Here is a 16970-nt window from a genome sequence, read left to right as displayed (position 1 = left end):
AGCACTTCGCAATGTTACCATGGGAAATACTTTCAAAGTTCGAGTTTAATCCACCAGAAGCATCTCTTCCTCAGCAGGGCAACGTAGACTCTTCCTCCACTCTTCCCAATCTTCCTTGTCTGCTGAAAATTAGCTCCTCCAGCCACAGAGCTGGAAAGAGCATTGCTGGAGGTGTTGAAGGAGGAGTTATACTGTACCTGTAAGACTTGCCTCAGCTAGATGAATACTTTGAGAGCCATTTCCTGCCCATGGACCCCAAGTCCCTCTACCCAACATCCTTGAGTCACTGCTTTCATTCCTTGTAGCCCCAAGAAGGTCCCTGCATACACACACACACACATCCTGAAAGCAACCTGATGAAGTAGAAAAAGCATGACTTTGATGTTAGACAAACCTGGATTTTTTTTTATTTTTTACTTTTTTATGTAAGTATAGTTGGTATACAATCTTATATTACTGGTTGTATTAGTTTCAGGTGTACAATACAGTGATTCGACATTTTATCTTACAATGTGATCATCCCACTATTTCTCGTAATCATCTGTCACCAAGCAAACTTATAACAGTATTACTGACTATAAAGCCCTCACCTTTTTTATCCATCTCTCTACCCCTTCCCCTCTAGTAATCACCTCTTTGGTCTCTGTTTATATGAGTCAGACAGAAAATGAGAAATAACACATGGTTTCACTTATATGTAGAATCTAAAAATACAAAACAAACACACAAAACAGATAAGCCTGAATTTAAAACCCAGCTCCAGTCTAACTGTACAACCTCTCCGAACCTCTAAGCTTCCTTACTGTTAAAATGAGTCTAGTGACTCCATTATGGGGCTGGGTATTAGTTTCCTTTCTGCTCTAAGAAATTAGCACAAACTTAGTAGTTTAACACAATACACATTTTTTCTCTAATAGTGCTGAAGACCAGACCCAAACCCTGGTTCTTTCTAAAGGTTCCAGGGGAGAATCTGTTCTCTGCTTTCCCATGTTAGAAGCAGTCTGTGCTCATCCTTGGCCCATTGCCCAGTATCACAATGTCTTTCCTCCCTCAGCTTCCATCATCACATGCCATCACTTTGTTCACGTTGACTCTTGCCTCCCTCTTATGAGGACCATGTGATTAGATTGGGTCCACCAGGATAACCCATGATAATCGCCCCATCTAAAGGCCCTTGACTTAAATCTATAAAGCCCCTTTTGCCACATAAGGTAACACAATACACATTCACATGTTCCTGGGATTAGCATGTGGACATCTAGGGGGTAGGGGGTGTCATTCTTTCTACCACAGGTTATCATGAGGATTCAGTGAAGTCAAGTACAGGGCTTGATACATTCAATAATGTTTCTTTTCTCTTTGTCTCCCTATTCCATTGCTGTTCCAGTTACTGGCTGACTTCCTACTGAGCATATAAATATGCCCTCCCCTTCAGTTTCCTCACTTGCTACTACCAAAGGAAAAAAATTGGGATTAAAATGTCCTACTTCATTATTTCACCTGGACCAAATATAAGGTCATAAATAGTGTATAATCTGAGTCTTTGTAGATGATTCTACACTTCGGAGGATAAATGGATTGAAGTAACCCCAGGCATTTTAAACACTAACCACACTGAGAACAAACTCAGATTCTCACCACAGCTCAAAATTCTATATAATCAAGCCCATCTTGCTCTTCAACCTCACCTCCTACCTTCCCACACACCAGACTTATTTCCACTTCTGGAACTCTAAGCACTTACAGTAAGGAGCCTTCTCATCATTCAGGACTCAGCGCAAATGCCACGTCCTCCAAGGGGCCATCCCTAGACGCCCTGGTCAAACGACTTAGCACCCGAGCGTCTCACACCACACCACCCTTTTCCTTCACTTGCACTTTCTGAAATCATCTTGTCTATTTGTTGTTTGCATAATGACAGTCTAGCTACCCAAAAGAATGTTCCATGAGGGCAGAGGTCTGGTCTCTCCCATTCCTCATGGTATCCCCAGCACTCTGCCTGGTGTTCAGTATCAAATCATTCATGCAGCATATAAGGCATGAAGGCCTGCTCTGGGCTACACACTATGCTGGGTGCTGAAGATCTAGAAATAAAAACACAGACAAGGTCCTTGTTCTCACGGGGATGATAAATGGTTAAGAAACAGACATCCTCGCTCCCTTTCTCCTTCTTCCCTTGCGTCCGGACTCAGGGCCTCCACATACAGCTATGCAACGAATGCCCAACAGAATGTGAATGTCCACAGCAGCGCCAGCCCAGCCCAGGCTTGTCCTAGGCACAATCATATGCAGTAGCGCTGCTCTAAGCAGACCCTCAAGAAAAATTGGAACAAGCTAAAAAGCAGTTAGCTTGGGGTAGAGAAACCTGAAGCATCAATTAACCAGAGGGAAGGAAGAAGAGAGGAGAAGTGTTAAACTACAGCAAGACAAACGTGATTTAAAAAAAAAAAAAAGTATTTAAAGATGGGCATTGCCAAGAAAAGATCATGTAGGATTTAAATCATGCTAGACTATCCAGAGAGAAAATGAAGAACTGTGTGCACATCTGACCAGTGGATCTGAAAACAATGGCCTCAGGTCCCTGGTGCAGCTGAGGGAAGGAAAGGGCCAGCAAACTGGAGCTGCTGCCAGCAGCAGTCCTGGTGATGACTGGATGGGTGCCAGAGACTCCAGGGCTGTTGCTGCTAGCAGCCGCCACCGCCAGAAGCTGTGAAGCCCTGACTGTGGGCAACCAAGGAAGATTTCCAAAGGCTGTGTACCCTGGTGGCTGGGAGCAATTTCAGAAAGGAAAGGAAGAAGGGGATATATGTGGGGAGAGAAGGGAGTTATGCTGAAAGAATTTGTTTCAGCAAAAATATTTTTATTTTCCTCTTATCAGTGTAAAACACAAAAGTTCACAAGCAAATCCTGTGAAAATGGTTGGAGAAAAAAAACAACACATGGAAGATTATACTACCCACCATAAAGAGTTAATTTGTCAATTAACAGAAGATACCTGGTATTGGAATTACGTATGTTTTATATTCTTTGTTATATTATATTTTTATAATGCCTTTGCATTGCTTTTTAAAAAATATATATATATTTTTTAATCCTCACCCAAGGATATTTTTTCCATTGCTTTTCAGAGAGAGGGGGAGAGGAAGAGAGACACAGATGTGAGAGAGACACATAAATGGTGGCCTCCCGCAGGCAACCCGACCAGGTCCAAGGATCGAGCCTGCAACTGAGATACGTGCCTTTGGTCGGAATCGAACTCAGGACCCTTCAGTCCCCAAGCCAACGCTCTAATCACTGGGCCAAAAAGGCTAAGGCATTAATATGGTTTTTTTAAATTGATTTCAGAGAGAGGAAGGGAGAAGGGAGAAAGAAATGTAATGATGACAGAGTCATTGATGGGCTGCCTCCTGAATACCCCCTATTGGGGATCGAGCCCACAACCCAGGCATGTGCCCTGACTGCGAATCGAACCGTGACCTCCTGATTCATAGGTCAACCACTGAGCCATGCCGGCCGGGCTACACGTTGCTTTTACCATAAGAGAAAATAGAGCTATTTTTCATTTAAGAGGGAAAAAAAGAGACTAAAAATACTAGTAAAATATGAGTAGTTAACAAAACTTTACAGATTTTTCTCATCCAAAGGTAGAGCTACATAAACTCTAAACTTAAGAGAAATCACTATTTGAGAAAATGATGTTTCTTAAATACATCATTTTAAATGAGAACAGACGCTCATAACGCTCTTATTTATGCAGTAAATGTTTTTCTTTTAATTTTTATTTTTTTATTTTAATCCTCACCCAAGGATATTTTCTCCATTGCTTTTCAGGGAGTGGAAAGGGGAGAGAGAAGAAGAGAGGGAAACATCGATGTGAGACAGACACATCGACTGGGCTGGGGATCAAGCCTGCAACTGAGGTACATGCCCTTGGCTGGAATAGAACCCGGGACCCTTCATTCTGTGGGCCAACACTCTAACCACTGAGCCAAACCAGCTAGGGCAGTAATCGTTTCTTTTAGCTACTTGAGTCACAGGGAAAGGGTCATTTGGTTAATCTTACATGATCACTCAGTATTTAATCACATGGTATAAATGTCACAAATACAGCACCTGTAAATGCAAAAGAACTCTGTAAGTAATACCAATTATGTAAGATTTTTGTAGCACTATCTTATAAAACACATCTATGTGAATATCTCAAAGGGGGTAGCCTTTTATTTTTTTTAAATATATCTTTGATTTCAGAGAGAGGAAGGGAGAGTAAGGCAGACATAGAAACAACAAAGAAGAGAGAGAAGCATCGATTGACTGCCTCCTACATGCCTCCTACTAGGGATCAAGCTCCCAACCTGGGCATGTGCCCTGACCAGGAATCAAACTGTCACCTCTAGGTTCATGGGTCAACACTCAACCACTGAGCCACACCAGTTGGGCAAACAGGGCAGCCTTCAATTCTTGGCATCTCTGTTCACATGATTTTCTAAAGTTCTGACATTTCTTCATTGTTATGAAGGACACAAAAGTCTTCAAATTTAATTCGTGTAAGAAAACATGATATTCTTTAAAGATTACCTATATCTATTGGAGGGTCCACTGGTAAAATGTGCAGCTATCATAGCAATGATGCCATGATGGAACAATAACATAAAGCTGAACAGGCACAACAGCCCAGCACAGTGTCTGGCACCGGGACAGACTTAAGAGCTGTCAGCCACTGCTGTGTAAACACTGGAGGTGCAAGTCTGTGACCCAAATCCCCTGGAAAAAAATGAGCTTTAGGGTTCAACTCTTTGAAGAGTTTAGAAAAGCAAGATGGTATACATACATGCCATATTTTATATAAACCCCTCTAAGAAGTCTGGGTCAGCACCCCACATTCAATTTCATTACTGTTTCCACAACAAATTTTTTAAATATGAACACTAAGTTGGGGGAAAAAACTATTAAAAGACTCATCAGTTCATACCAGGTTTTACCACCAACCTAAATATAAAAAAAACTTTGTTTCAGAATTTTTTGTGATCCCAGTATTACACACATGGAGTTATATATCTTTATGACTAGTGGCATTACTATTGTATCACCCCTTAGAGTTTTGTCATATGCACAGCTTTTTTCCCCCTACATTGAGGGGAATTATTAATTCAAACTGCTTAGAATAACAATGTTCATTCCATTAAAATCTGAAGAACAGTTTAATGATTTTAGACAATCGAGCTAAATGCTTAGAAATAATAAACATTAAATTCAATGATTCATTTCTGTGCGAAAACAGAGGGATATAACCAGGAAGGGACACACAGGGGCTTCAACTATTCTGGTAATGTTTTATTTTTTAAGTTGGGTGATAGGTACCTAGAGATTTGGTACATTAGTTAAGATACTCAGAAAGATATAAAGAATATTTCCTAACAACTTTTTTCTTAAATCAACCTAAATTACTTATTTAGTAAACATTTTAATAGACGCGAAAACTTTGGACTTAACAGGGACTTGGTTGAGGTTTATATTACAGCATTCCTGCATCTTCTCGGCGTTCCAGCAGACATCCCTTTCAAAGGTCTTCCCTCAACAGCAGCAGCAATTAAAAAAACAGGTTCCCTGGCCTCAAAAAACACTTTCAATCTGAATTTAAATCTGTACTTAGCCTGTGTGACTTGTACATTCATTAATAGGTTTAGACAGGCAAGCCCAAAACAGACCACAAACCAGCTCTCAGCCAAACAACTGAGGTTCATTCATTGTATTTTCTGCTGTAGACAAAACTGACTCCATTCTTACTACCTCAAAGATGAGAAGGGAATGTAATTAGGAAGAGAGAACAAAGAGATCATACTTCAGCAGAAAAGTGTCTGTTACAGGTTTTAGAAGAAATACAGTTCATCAGCATTATTTGCTAAGTAAACCCCAATTTTGTTCCCTTTAAGGAATCTTGAAAGCATTTTGTATTTTTCAAGGACAGAGGTGTTTCTAGCATCTTATGGCTATTTTCAAAGAGTTAACACAATGTAGCATCTCCTTAGATTTTCTAGATGGCCTTATAAAAAGGTGAACAAAGTTATCTCCAGTTTACTAAGAGGAGATGAAACTTTCCTGTAGTCAAGTAATTGGTCTGGTATCCCAAATCTAAACACAGGTAGAAGTGGGACTACAGCATAGGTCATTTACCTTTCCTTGGTAGACTCAAATGTCTTATTATAATAAATCACATTCTATTTTACTACTATTTTTTTATGTTTTTATTGATTTCAGAGAGTGGAAGGGAGAGGGACAGAGAGATGAAAACATCAACAGTGGGAGAGAGTCACTAATCAGCTGCCTCCTGCACAACCTCTGCTGGGGATCAAGCCGGAAACCCAGGCATGCACCCTGACCAGGAATCAAACCTCGATCTCCTGAATCACAGGTCGATGCTCAACCACTGAGTCACACCAGGCAGGCAATAAACCAAATTCGAAACAGGTTTAACATCTTCTACCCAGACGGGTGAAGTTAAAAAAAACCTCTTCATTGCTATTTCTCTCATTTTAAAAAAGTTAAGACCCTAAGTTAGTGGCTCACCGACAATTTCAGCATACAGCATTCTAGGAATACATTTTCTTTTTCCTTTTTTTAATTTTCTTTAAATTTATCTTTATTGTTGAAAGTACTATAGGTATCTCATTTTTTTCCCCCCATTGACCCCTTCCACCTCACTCCCACCCCCTCCCTAGGCCTTCACCCCATTATTGTCTGTCTTTGGGTTATGCATATATGCATATGACTTCTTGGTCAATCTCTTCCCACCCTCCTACCCCCCTTCCCTCTGAGACAGGACCGTCTGTTGCATGCTTCAATGTCTCTGGGTCTATTTTGTTTGTCAGATTCTTTTGTTCATTAGCTTCTTCTTAAAGGAGACCCTTCAACATTTCCAGTAGTGCTGGTCTGGTGGTGATAAACTCCTTTAGGTTTTTCTTTATCTGTGAAACTCTTTATCTGACTCTCAGTTCTAAATGATAGCTTAGCTGGGTAGAGCAATCTTGGTTGTAGTTCCTTGTTTTTCATCACTTTGAATATTTCTTGCCACTCCCTTCTGGCCTGCAAAGTTTCTATTGAGAAATCAGCTGAAGTTCATATGGATGCTCCCTTGTAGGTAACTAACTGCTTTTCTCTTGCTGCTTTTAAGATTCTCTTTGTCTTTAATCTTTGGCATTTTAATTATGATGTGTCTTGCTGTGGGTCTCTTTGGGTTCCTCTTGTTTGGAACTCTTTGTGCTTCCTGGACTTGTAACTCCACTTCTTTCATCAGGAAGGGGATGTTTTCTGTCATTATTTTTTTCAAATAGGTTTTCAATTTCTTGCTCTCTTTCTTCTCCTTCTGGCACCCCATAATGCGAAGGTTGGGCCACTTGAAGTTGTCCCAGAGGTTCCTTATATTATCTTCATATTTCTGAATTCTTTTTTCTTTTTGCTCTTCTGGTTGGGTGTTTTTTGTTTCCTCATGCTCCAAATTGCTGATTTGATTCTCAGTGCCCTCAACTCTACTGTCGATTCCTTGTAAATTATTCTTCATTTCAGTTCATGTAGCCTTCATTTCAAATTGGTACTTTATTATGTCACTGATGATCTCATTAGTTTCCTTAATTGTCTTACTAATATCCTTGAGCATCCTTATAACCATTATTCTGAACTCTGTATCTAGTAGCTTGCTTGGCTCTATTTCATTTAGTTACTTTTCTGAAGATTTTTTTCCTGTTTTTTCCTTTGTGACATGTTTCTTTGCCTCCACATTTTGGCTGCTTCCAGGTATCTGTTTCTATGTATTAGGAAGAGCTGCTATGTCTCCTGGAATTAGAAGAGTGGCTTTGTGTAGTAGGTGTCCTGTAGGGTCCAGTGGCTCAGCCTCCCCAGTCACCTAAGCTGGGCCTTCTAGATGCTACCCTGTGTAGGCTGCATGCACTGTCCTGTTGTAGTTGAGTCTTGGTTGTTGTTGGTGTCACTGGGAGGAATTGACCCTCAGGCCAACTGGCTGCGAGGCCCAGCTGCAACTATAGCCAAAGAGCTGCTGTGCTGGAGATACCCCTATGGAGCAGGATTTACTTCAGTGGAGTTTTGGTGTTCACCAAGTGTGCCCCTTGAGTGTGTCACTCATGGATGTGGTAGGGTTGTAAACCAGCATGGTAAAGTCTGACCACCAGGTGCACTGTCTCTGGGGCTTCCCGGGAGGTGCAAAGTCAGCCTCTGCCTGTGCCTTGCCCAGAGCAACGCAGCATGAGCTACACATAGCAAACTGTCGTTGGCTGCTACTTGTGCTGGGCTTGGAGGTGTCTAGGAGAGGCCAAGCTATGAATCAATGCAGGCTGCCACTAGTGCCAGGCCTGGGGCCACTTATCAAGATGTATGGGTCACACTGAGGCCAGCTGCTGCTTGCTTGAGAAATTTTAGGGAAGTCCTCAGCATAAGGCTAGAGAGGTCACTTGCATAGAAAAGCTACTGGAAATGGCTTGGATGAGCTGACAAGTAGGGAGGGGCGGGGTCTCCAGGAATCACCTGGGCAGGGCCAAAGGTGTGAGTCGGGTGCTGAATATTCAAACATGGCTCCTGCCTGCTGGCTCTGTGGGGCAGAGGGCTCGTCAAAGGAGCAATGACCTCTGCCAGCTCTTCTGTCTGGGAGAAAGCTGCCCCTTTACCTCTTGCCCCAATTTCAGGCACATTAACTCCTCTCCTAATGTCCCAAGTCCTTTCAAGCCACTGCCCAGCACTGGAGCTCAGAGGGAGCGTGTCTGAGTGCATGCACGGCCCTTTAACAAGAGCTCCCTGGGACTCCCGCAGCCTCCATGTCACTTAGCCACTGTCCCCGCTGGTTTTCACAGCCCAAAGTTATAGGGATGTCTCTTCCCAGCCCTGGAACCCTGGGCTGGGGGGCCTGTTGTGGGGCTAGGACCCCTCACTCCTCTGAGAAACCTCTACTGCTGAGATATCCCTCCTGGTTTTAAACCTCGCACCTGGGTGTGGGCCCATGGCCAAGTCTCCCCCATTCAGCCCCATGTCTCAACCCCTCCTACCCGTCTGGATGTGCTTCTCCAGTTCCCTAGTTGTAGGACTTCTGTTCGGCTAGATTTTGGGAGGATCTGAGTGATGGTCATTCTGTATTTTAGTTTTAATTTTGAGGTGGTTGTGGAAGGCAGCAGGTACCCCTGTTACCTACACTGCCATCTTGCTGTTTCTCTGTAGGAATACATTTTCTACAAAACAACATTACAAAGTAATCCAAAATCTCTCCTCTCGATTTCATTTATTTCAATCTCCCTAGATAACCTAAAATGAAGTAGAATTTCCTACATTATTTGAGAAAGTGATATCATTCCTATTTAGCCTAACTGACACATATAATCGGGTTTCAACAAGAGAATACATTCAATCCCCACCAAGAGTAGAGAAACAAATGTGCCTACTGTACACCAGAAACTAAACAATTTGACCAAACAACACAAACTCACTCTCACCAGGAACATTTATCTATAAAACAGAAGAGACATGACTTTTATATAAAACACAAAGCTTTCCAGGAAGTATGAGGAGGGAGGGCCATTTTGTATTTTAAAAACCTAATGTCTAGATCACTGACGGAAGTAGAGAACAAAAAAAGAAAGACTGTCTTCCACCTGTAAGTGCACTGGGACTGAGCATAGCAGCCAATGCAATGAAAGGGAGCAAACACCTCTGTCATGTGTGAGTACAAGGAGCTGAGCTTTGTGCTCTAAATAGGTCACCTCCTGCAATGTTCACAAACAAACACCCAGTATGAGAAAAACTGAGATTACATTATCCATGTGGTAAAACCCTAGGTACCCAGGTCTTTCAGGAAGACAGCATACCTGTAATCGCTGAAATACTCCTGATCGTAGGCCTCCAAATCCATAGCGGCTCTGCAGGTTCAGAGCACTTTCTGATACCTCTTCATAGGGGGACTGTTCAATTTCCCAATCAAAGTCTTCGTCATCATCTTCTACTCCTCCCTCAGAAGCACCTAAATGTGTTAAATATTAATTTTTTTAAATACTGGATTTCCTAGGTACAACATGGGAAGAATAAAATGGGAGGAAAAATGACTGCCTATGTTGCACCAAAAGAGAGTAAAAGAATATGCATATTCTAAATAGCCAAAAGAATGGATCCAACCCAGAGTCCATCAATGATAGGATGAATAAAAAATAAGTACAATGAAAGCAGAGACCTCAGCCATACATGCATAAATCTCACAAAAATGTTAAGTGAAAGAAGCCAGACAAAAAAGAACACATACTATGTGAGATACATATACACAGAATTCAAAAACAGGCAGCAATGAGGACAGTGGGCATCCTGGAGAGGAAGAGGGAGAAGTGAGTGAGAAGAGACACAGGTAGGATTCCAGGGTGTTGGAAATGTTCCATTTCTTGACTTAGGCGGTGTTCACTTCCTGTAACTCACTGAATTGTACACTTCTAATCTTAGTTCAAGTGGTCAATATTCTGTTAAAGACAAAGATGCTGTTTCGATTGGTCCAAAAATATGACTGACCAACTGGTTCAGGGGAGTTCTTTATGTCTTTAAATTATATGTTACCAAATGAGCTATTTTCACATAACCTCCTTATCTTGTCACCTGAAGTATTTTCTCCAATCTCCTGTTTGCTAAATCACCCTCCCCTGGAAACAGACAGCATTATAAATATTCTGCTTTTCTTTATTTTCTTCCAACTGCAATAAACATACCTATTTCCTCCACAAGTGGTTTTGCAGTCCTGGATTTTCTTGGTGCCAGAAGCGCAGTTAACATGTTCAACCCCTCAAAATGCTGGCCAGGAGTTTCTTTGGGCAACTGAATGGTAAAAATTCCTTAAAGATAAATTTGTTTTATGCTTAGCAAGATTAAAATATTCAAAGAATTCACAACTATATCTATGTAATACATATCTTGTTTAAGTATAATTCTGTTATAGAGCTCCAAAATTATGCCTTTCATATAGTGAATAAAAACCAAAATAGAAAAGGTTCCAAGAAGGCTTTTCAGAACCACTGATTCAGCTGTCACTGCTATAAATTAATCTGTTTAAGCTAAAGAATGCTTTAGTCTTTGCGGTATCACCTTAACTAATTATTAATAATATTAAAAGTCTAAGTCAAAATGTCCAAAACTCAGTGGTGTGAGAAGGTAACAGCTTAGAATTAACCAGTAGCTACTTATAAAATTTATTTCTGGACTAGGAAGGCAAAAAATCAGGATACATTATCCTATAGAGAATAACAGCAATTTCAAAAATACAAAAAAAGCAGTTATGGCTTAATAAAGTTCTTTACTATCTCAAGAGCTACATTCCTAAAGTCTGTCTAAAGCACACACAAATTATACCTATGTACTTCTTTTCTTTCCTTGACTGGGTTTATCAAACTTCATCTCAGCTCTGCTATGAATTCATTACATTATTTAATACTCTTACATTTTAAAACATTTTACCTCTTTCACTGTACTGAACCTTATCCTAATATATTAAATACAACTTAACCCAAAATATTTCCACATACAGCAACCTTCCTAAACTCCTGTGTCTTTTTAAAATGTAGTAACAACTTATCTACAATTAAAAGAAGATTTACAACCTAGGAAGGCAGTTTCATTATACTTCCTTATCACATTAATTACATTGCACTTTTGGTTAGAACTTTGTCATTTAACATTTTCATCCCATCTTTCCTCCGTTACCCTAGTTCATCAAGGTAAATAAATAAATATTCACTGAAGCCCGGCCGGGCGTGGCTCAGCAGTTGAGCATCGACCTAGGATCCAGGCGATCGGGGTTGATTCCCGGTCAGGGCACATGCCCGGGTTATGGGCTGCAGCCGATCAATGACTCTCTCATTATTGATGTTTGTCTCTCTCTCTCTCCCTCTCCTTTCCTCTCTCTGAAATCAATAGCTATATTTTTAAAAATAAATAAATAAATATTCACTGAATAAATTACATAAGAGTACACAGTATATTCTTATTCATATCCAGTAACAAAGTAAAATACAGGGGTTTCTATAATGGGAAAATAAGTAGTTTTATGGCTAGCTGAAGTGAAGGACTTAATCAATCACAAAAAGAAAATTTAATCAGCCTTTAAATGACACCTATGGACAGCTTCTTTCTCATCCACATATTATTAAATTTTAAGTTGGAAACTGTACAAGAAAGATTTGATTCACAGCTAAAATCATCTGTATCTTCTATTGCCTCACACATTCTAACTTTTACTTTTAAACATTTAATAAATGTAGAGGAAATAGGAAATAAAAACTATTATAAGTAAATAGAACCAGAGTGTTTAACTTTACTGTGAAGAATATTGTGAAATACTTTAAAAGACTAAATTGTCATTGTTAAGAAATCCATGATAACAGCACTGGAAACTGAAAAACTTTAGTGACAGGAACAGACTGCACTTGCAATACACCTAAAAGGTCCTCACAGTATCTTGAAAGATTTTTACATAGTTACTCTAACATGAAGAATCCAAAGGACAAAACTAACAAAATCTCCAAAGTAAATACCTTTATCTGCATCATAGGACCCATGTTCACTCCCATTCTCTACAATTCTTCCAGGAAGGGTCAATCTGCAGATTTAATATAAGGTCTCATGAAGTCCTTAAATTACAAAGTATAGTAAGTGGCCATCAATGACAGTATACATTGAAATCTATCAACCATTTTAAAAGGCAATCCCTCAGCATTTCTTTAACATTTTACAAACTAAGTAACTTATATTTCTTTCCTAGCTAAGAAAAAAGAAATCAGAGATGACTCAGCTGTCTGAATACCCACTAGTCACCAACAAAACAGATACTTAAAAAGAAAAGCCACAATAAATATTAATTATCACTACTGTTACAGTACTTCCATCTCCCTAATGAGTATTTATATACCTGGTGCCTGACACAGCAGGGGCTCAATAAAAGTAGATTAACTGGCTTCCAAAAAGGGGGATGGAGACAATAAACAAATTGTATTGGGCAAATTACTACTTAAAAAAAGCAGAAAGCAAGAGTATTTTTCTCAAATCCCATAATTAATATGTGGGGATTTCTCTTTCTTTCACACTAAAGGAAATGAACTGATCTCCCTGTTTCCAGTTTTACTCTGATTCAGTCTTCCACTGAGGCCCCAAAAGAATTTTTCTAAAACAGAACACTGATTGTCACTTTTCTATTTGAACAAGTTTCTGACTGCCGACACTAACTGAATTAACTTAAACTCACTAGTAAGGCACATCAAGCCAGCACCCTTCCATTCCAAACTTAAAACCTGAGCCCCTTTATTCCCACCCCCCTCCCTTGCGTCCTATTCTAACAATAACAGTAACAGTAATAATAATAACACTTGGCAGACCCCAAAGGGCCCAGGGCTTCACAACTTAGTTACTATTGATCCCAACGGTTTCCTGGAGCTACAATGAACTTTCCAAGACAAGATCCCTTCTAAACCCAGTATAAGGAGTCAGTTTATGGATAAATTAGTTATAATTGTTACAAATACTAACTTTACTATCAGAATCTGAATTGCATCCCAGCTCTGCTATTTACCAGCTCTGTAATTTTCTTTATACGAGTTAATTAACTTCAAGGCTCATATTCTCATCTGTAAAAAGGTAAAAATAACAGAATCTATCCCAGGGTTACTATGAGAAGGAAATGATAATACAAAGAGCTTAATGGCTGGTACAGTAAGTAAGCATTTAAAAGATGTGAACTATTATTATCAGCTCCTTTCTCCTAGACTCCTTGTAAGTATAAATTCTTACTATGTAATAGTGAAATCATATTTGTTCACAGATCGGCCTCCTCTGCTAGACTCTCAATTCCTCAAGGAGAGGGGTGAGATTTTATTCACCTTTGATATACTGTAGCAAACTGTATTTTTAAAGATGGCCCATCTCACATCATTCCTCCCAACAGTGGGGGGCCTATGTACCCTCCCTTTAAAAGTGGGCTTCTGGAACTGTTTTAACCAATACAATAAAGCAGAAGTGACACTGATTTTGGAGATTAAGTCATAAAAGATGGTATGGATTCTGCCTTGCTCTCTGGAATACTCACTTTCAAAACTTTCAGCTACCCTGTTAGTAGCCCAACTCCCTGAAGAAATCACAAAATAGACCATGCAAAAAGATCACACAGGGAGGCCCTGAGACTACAGGAAGAGAGATCCTCCCCACCTCACCCCACCAGTCTCCAGTTGCTTCGGCTGTTCCAGATCTAGCCACCATATGGCCACAACTGAATTAAAAACAGCAAGCCAGGAGAGCTCAGCCAAGCCCTCACAAAGTTCCTGACACACAAAAACCAAGACAGGGAGTTAGTGACTGTTGTTTTACACCATTAAGTTTTCTTGGTTATGTAGCAACAGATAACTGGAACAGCAGGCCCTTAATAATAACACCACCAGGCCTGGCAGGCGAGGCTTAGCTGTTGAGCATCGACCTAGCATCCAGGAGATCAGGGGTTGATTCTGGTCAGGGCTCATGCTGGGGTTGCAGGCTCCATCCCCAGTCGGGGGCATGGGGGAGGCAGCTGACCAATGATTCTCTCACCATTGATGTTTCTCTCTCTCTCTCCCTCTCCCTTCCTCTCTCTGAAATCAATAAAGATATATTTTAAAATAATAATAATAATACCTCCTGATTATTTAACACATGGATAAATAGCAGGCATGGTAATAAGGACTATGAATGAATTATCTCAATCCTCATATCAACTCTTTAAGACCACTAAACATGAGTTCCATTTTACAAATTAGGAAAATGAGGCTGAATAGCTTGCCCAAAGTCACAGAGCTCTAAGTGTGCTGAGACTCAGATGGGCCCAACTTCCAAGCCTCCGCTACCCAAGGAATGGATCTTTAGATTGTTTCACACATTACCTCTTATTTTGTCTTCATCAAAACTCCCCAGCTTAAGCATGAGTGATTTTTACTTTGAAATTTTTATTTTACTGTATTCATTTTATTTCATAATCCTATCTCACTTAAGAACTTTTCTCTGAGCCTCTGATCCCTCATCTGTACCAGGGGTAAATAATAGAACCTACTTTGCAGGACTTCCCTAAAATCAAATGGGATCACTCATATAAAGCACCAACCTGGAGTAAAAATTCAGCAAACGTTTGCTAACAGCATCATCATCTGTGTTAAATATCACCCGTCCAGAAAGGCTTTCCTTGGCAACTTTATATAAACACAGGCTCCCTTTTATTCTCTATCAGCGCAGTTTATTTCCCTTCAGAGCTCTTCCTACAATTTGTAGTTATGTTCACTTGATTTTTTAATTATTATTCTTTCCCCGCTACAATGTAAACTCCATGAGGCACCACTACATCCCCAATGTTGAAAACAGAGCCTGGCCCGGCCGGGCGTGGCTCAGCGGCAAAGCGTGGACCTAGGATCCAGACGATCGGGGTTCGATTCCCGGTCAGGGCACATGCCCGGGTTGCGGGAGGCAGCCGATCAATGACTCTCTTATCATTGATGTTTCTATCTCTCTCTCCCTCTCCTTTCCTCTCTCTGAAATCAATAAAGATATATTTTTTAAAAAGAAAAAAGAAAAGAAAACAGAGCCTGGTATATACCATGCACTTGATAAATAAATCAAAGAAACAGATGAGCAAAAAAAGAGAAGTGCGGCGCCTCCGCGGTGTTGTTAGGACCAAAGGGGCTCCGGCCGCGGGAACAGCCCGACCGACGGGGAGGCCGCTGGGAAGACCGGGGCGGGGGGGGGGGCCCTGAACTTGGGGGGGCGGTAAGGGGAGGGATTTCCCTCCTGCGAAGCGGAGAACCAGGGCTCGCCGGCGACCGGGCGGAAGGGCCGGGCCGCGCCATCCGCGGAACGCGGCTCCCGGGCGCCCCGGAGCCCGCCCACCGGCCGCGCGCCAGCCCGGGGCCGAGCCAGCCCGGGGGCCGAGGGCGAGGCGGCCGGAGGCCGCGGCTCCCGGGCGCGAAGGGGCCGAGGAAGGCGGGTCCCGGGAGGGCTCGGCGACCCGGAGGCGACGGACCGCGCCACCTAGGGAGCGCCCCGCCCCCGCCCCCGCCCGAGGCGACCGGCAGCGGACCTGGGAAGGCGACAGGGTCCAAAGGCCACGCTTTACCCCGCCACGAAACCCGCTCGGTGAGTGAGAACCCCAAAACCCGCTCAGGGAGGGAAGAAACCCCAAAACCCGCTCAGGGAGGGAAGGAACCCCAAAACACGCTCGGTGACGGAAGGAACCCCAAAACACGCTCAGGGAGGGAAGGAACCCTAAAACCCGCTCGGTGACGGAAGGAACCCCAAAACACGCTCGGTGAGAGAGGGAACCCCAAAACCCGCTCCCCGGCCAGACCGGGCGGGACTCGCCTGAGGAAGTAGGGCTTGGCGTAGAACCTGAAGTCCACCCCCTGGAAGTACACGTCGAACTCGGACACTCGAGCGTAGGGCACGCGGATGGCCAGGGTCAGGAAGTCGGGGTCCTGGCTGAGGTCGAACGCGGGGGTCAGCATCGTCGCCGGTCCCACCGCTCAGACGCCCCAAGACGCCCCACGCGCCAGCAGTCCTCCGGTAAGTCATTGCTCTTCCGCCTCACGGCGGAAGTGCTCGTGCGCGGAGAGGAAGTCCCGCCCACCCCTGTCTCCTTGGAGACGGGACGCTGTTCGGGAGCAGCGGGAGCAGCGAGCGAGGCCGGGCGCGGCCGGGAGGCTCCGGGCCCGCGTCGGTCGCGGACGCGCCCAGCTCCGGCGAGGGCCTGGGAGACGCCGTCGGCGGCATTGGCGTCCCGGGGGACGCCGGCGTGTGAATCTCTTCTCGGCCGCCTCCCCGCTGTAAGACGCGGGAAGGTCCCAAAACCTCTCTGCGCTCACGTCTTTTCTGGAAAGTGAGGCTAACGCTGGAGGTGCTGTGAGGTCACCTCGGATTGCGGGGAGCTCTGAGAACGCGCCTGG

General features: G+C 42.7%; 1 protein-coding gene across 2 annotated transcripts in view; it reads right to left on the bottom strand.

Moving 5' to 3' along the window:
• Positions 1 to 16628, bottom strand: part of SHQ1 (SHQ1, H/ACA ribonucleoprotein assembly factor) — a 105305-nt gene extending 88677 nt beyond the window's left edge. The window contains exons 1-4 of one of the 2 annotated variants that reach the window (XM_081159068.1): positions 16390 to 16628; positions 12558 to 12622; positions 10740 to 10862; positions 9861 to 10012 (exon numbers count right to left, since the gene is read on the bottom strand). In XM_081159068.1, coding sequence (XP_081015194.1) covers positions 9861 to 10012; positions 10740 to 10862; positions 12558 to 12622; positions 16390 to 16532 — 483 coding nt within the window. In that variant the 5' untranslated portion in view covers positions 16533 to 16628. The remainder of the gene's footprint in view (positions 1 to 9860; positions 10013 to 10739; positions 10863 to 12557; positions 12623 to 16389) is intronic. The other variant, XM_081159069.1, reaches the window with a different exon arrangement.
• Between the last annotated feature and the right edge of the window lie 342 nt (positions 16629 to 16970).

Source organism: Miniopterus schreibersii (genome assembly GCF_964146895.1).
Source record: "Miniopterus schreibersii genome assembly, chromosome: 15".
NCBI classification, from domain to species: Eukaryota; Metazoa; Chordata; class Mammalia; order Chiroptera; family Miniopteridae; genus Miniopterus; species Miniopterus schreibersii.
This window is presented reverse-complemented; position numbering and strand designations above follow the sequence as displayed.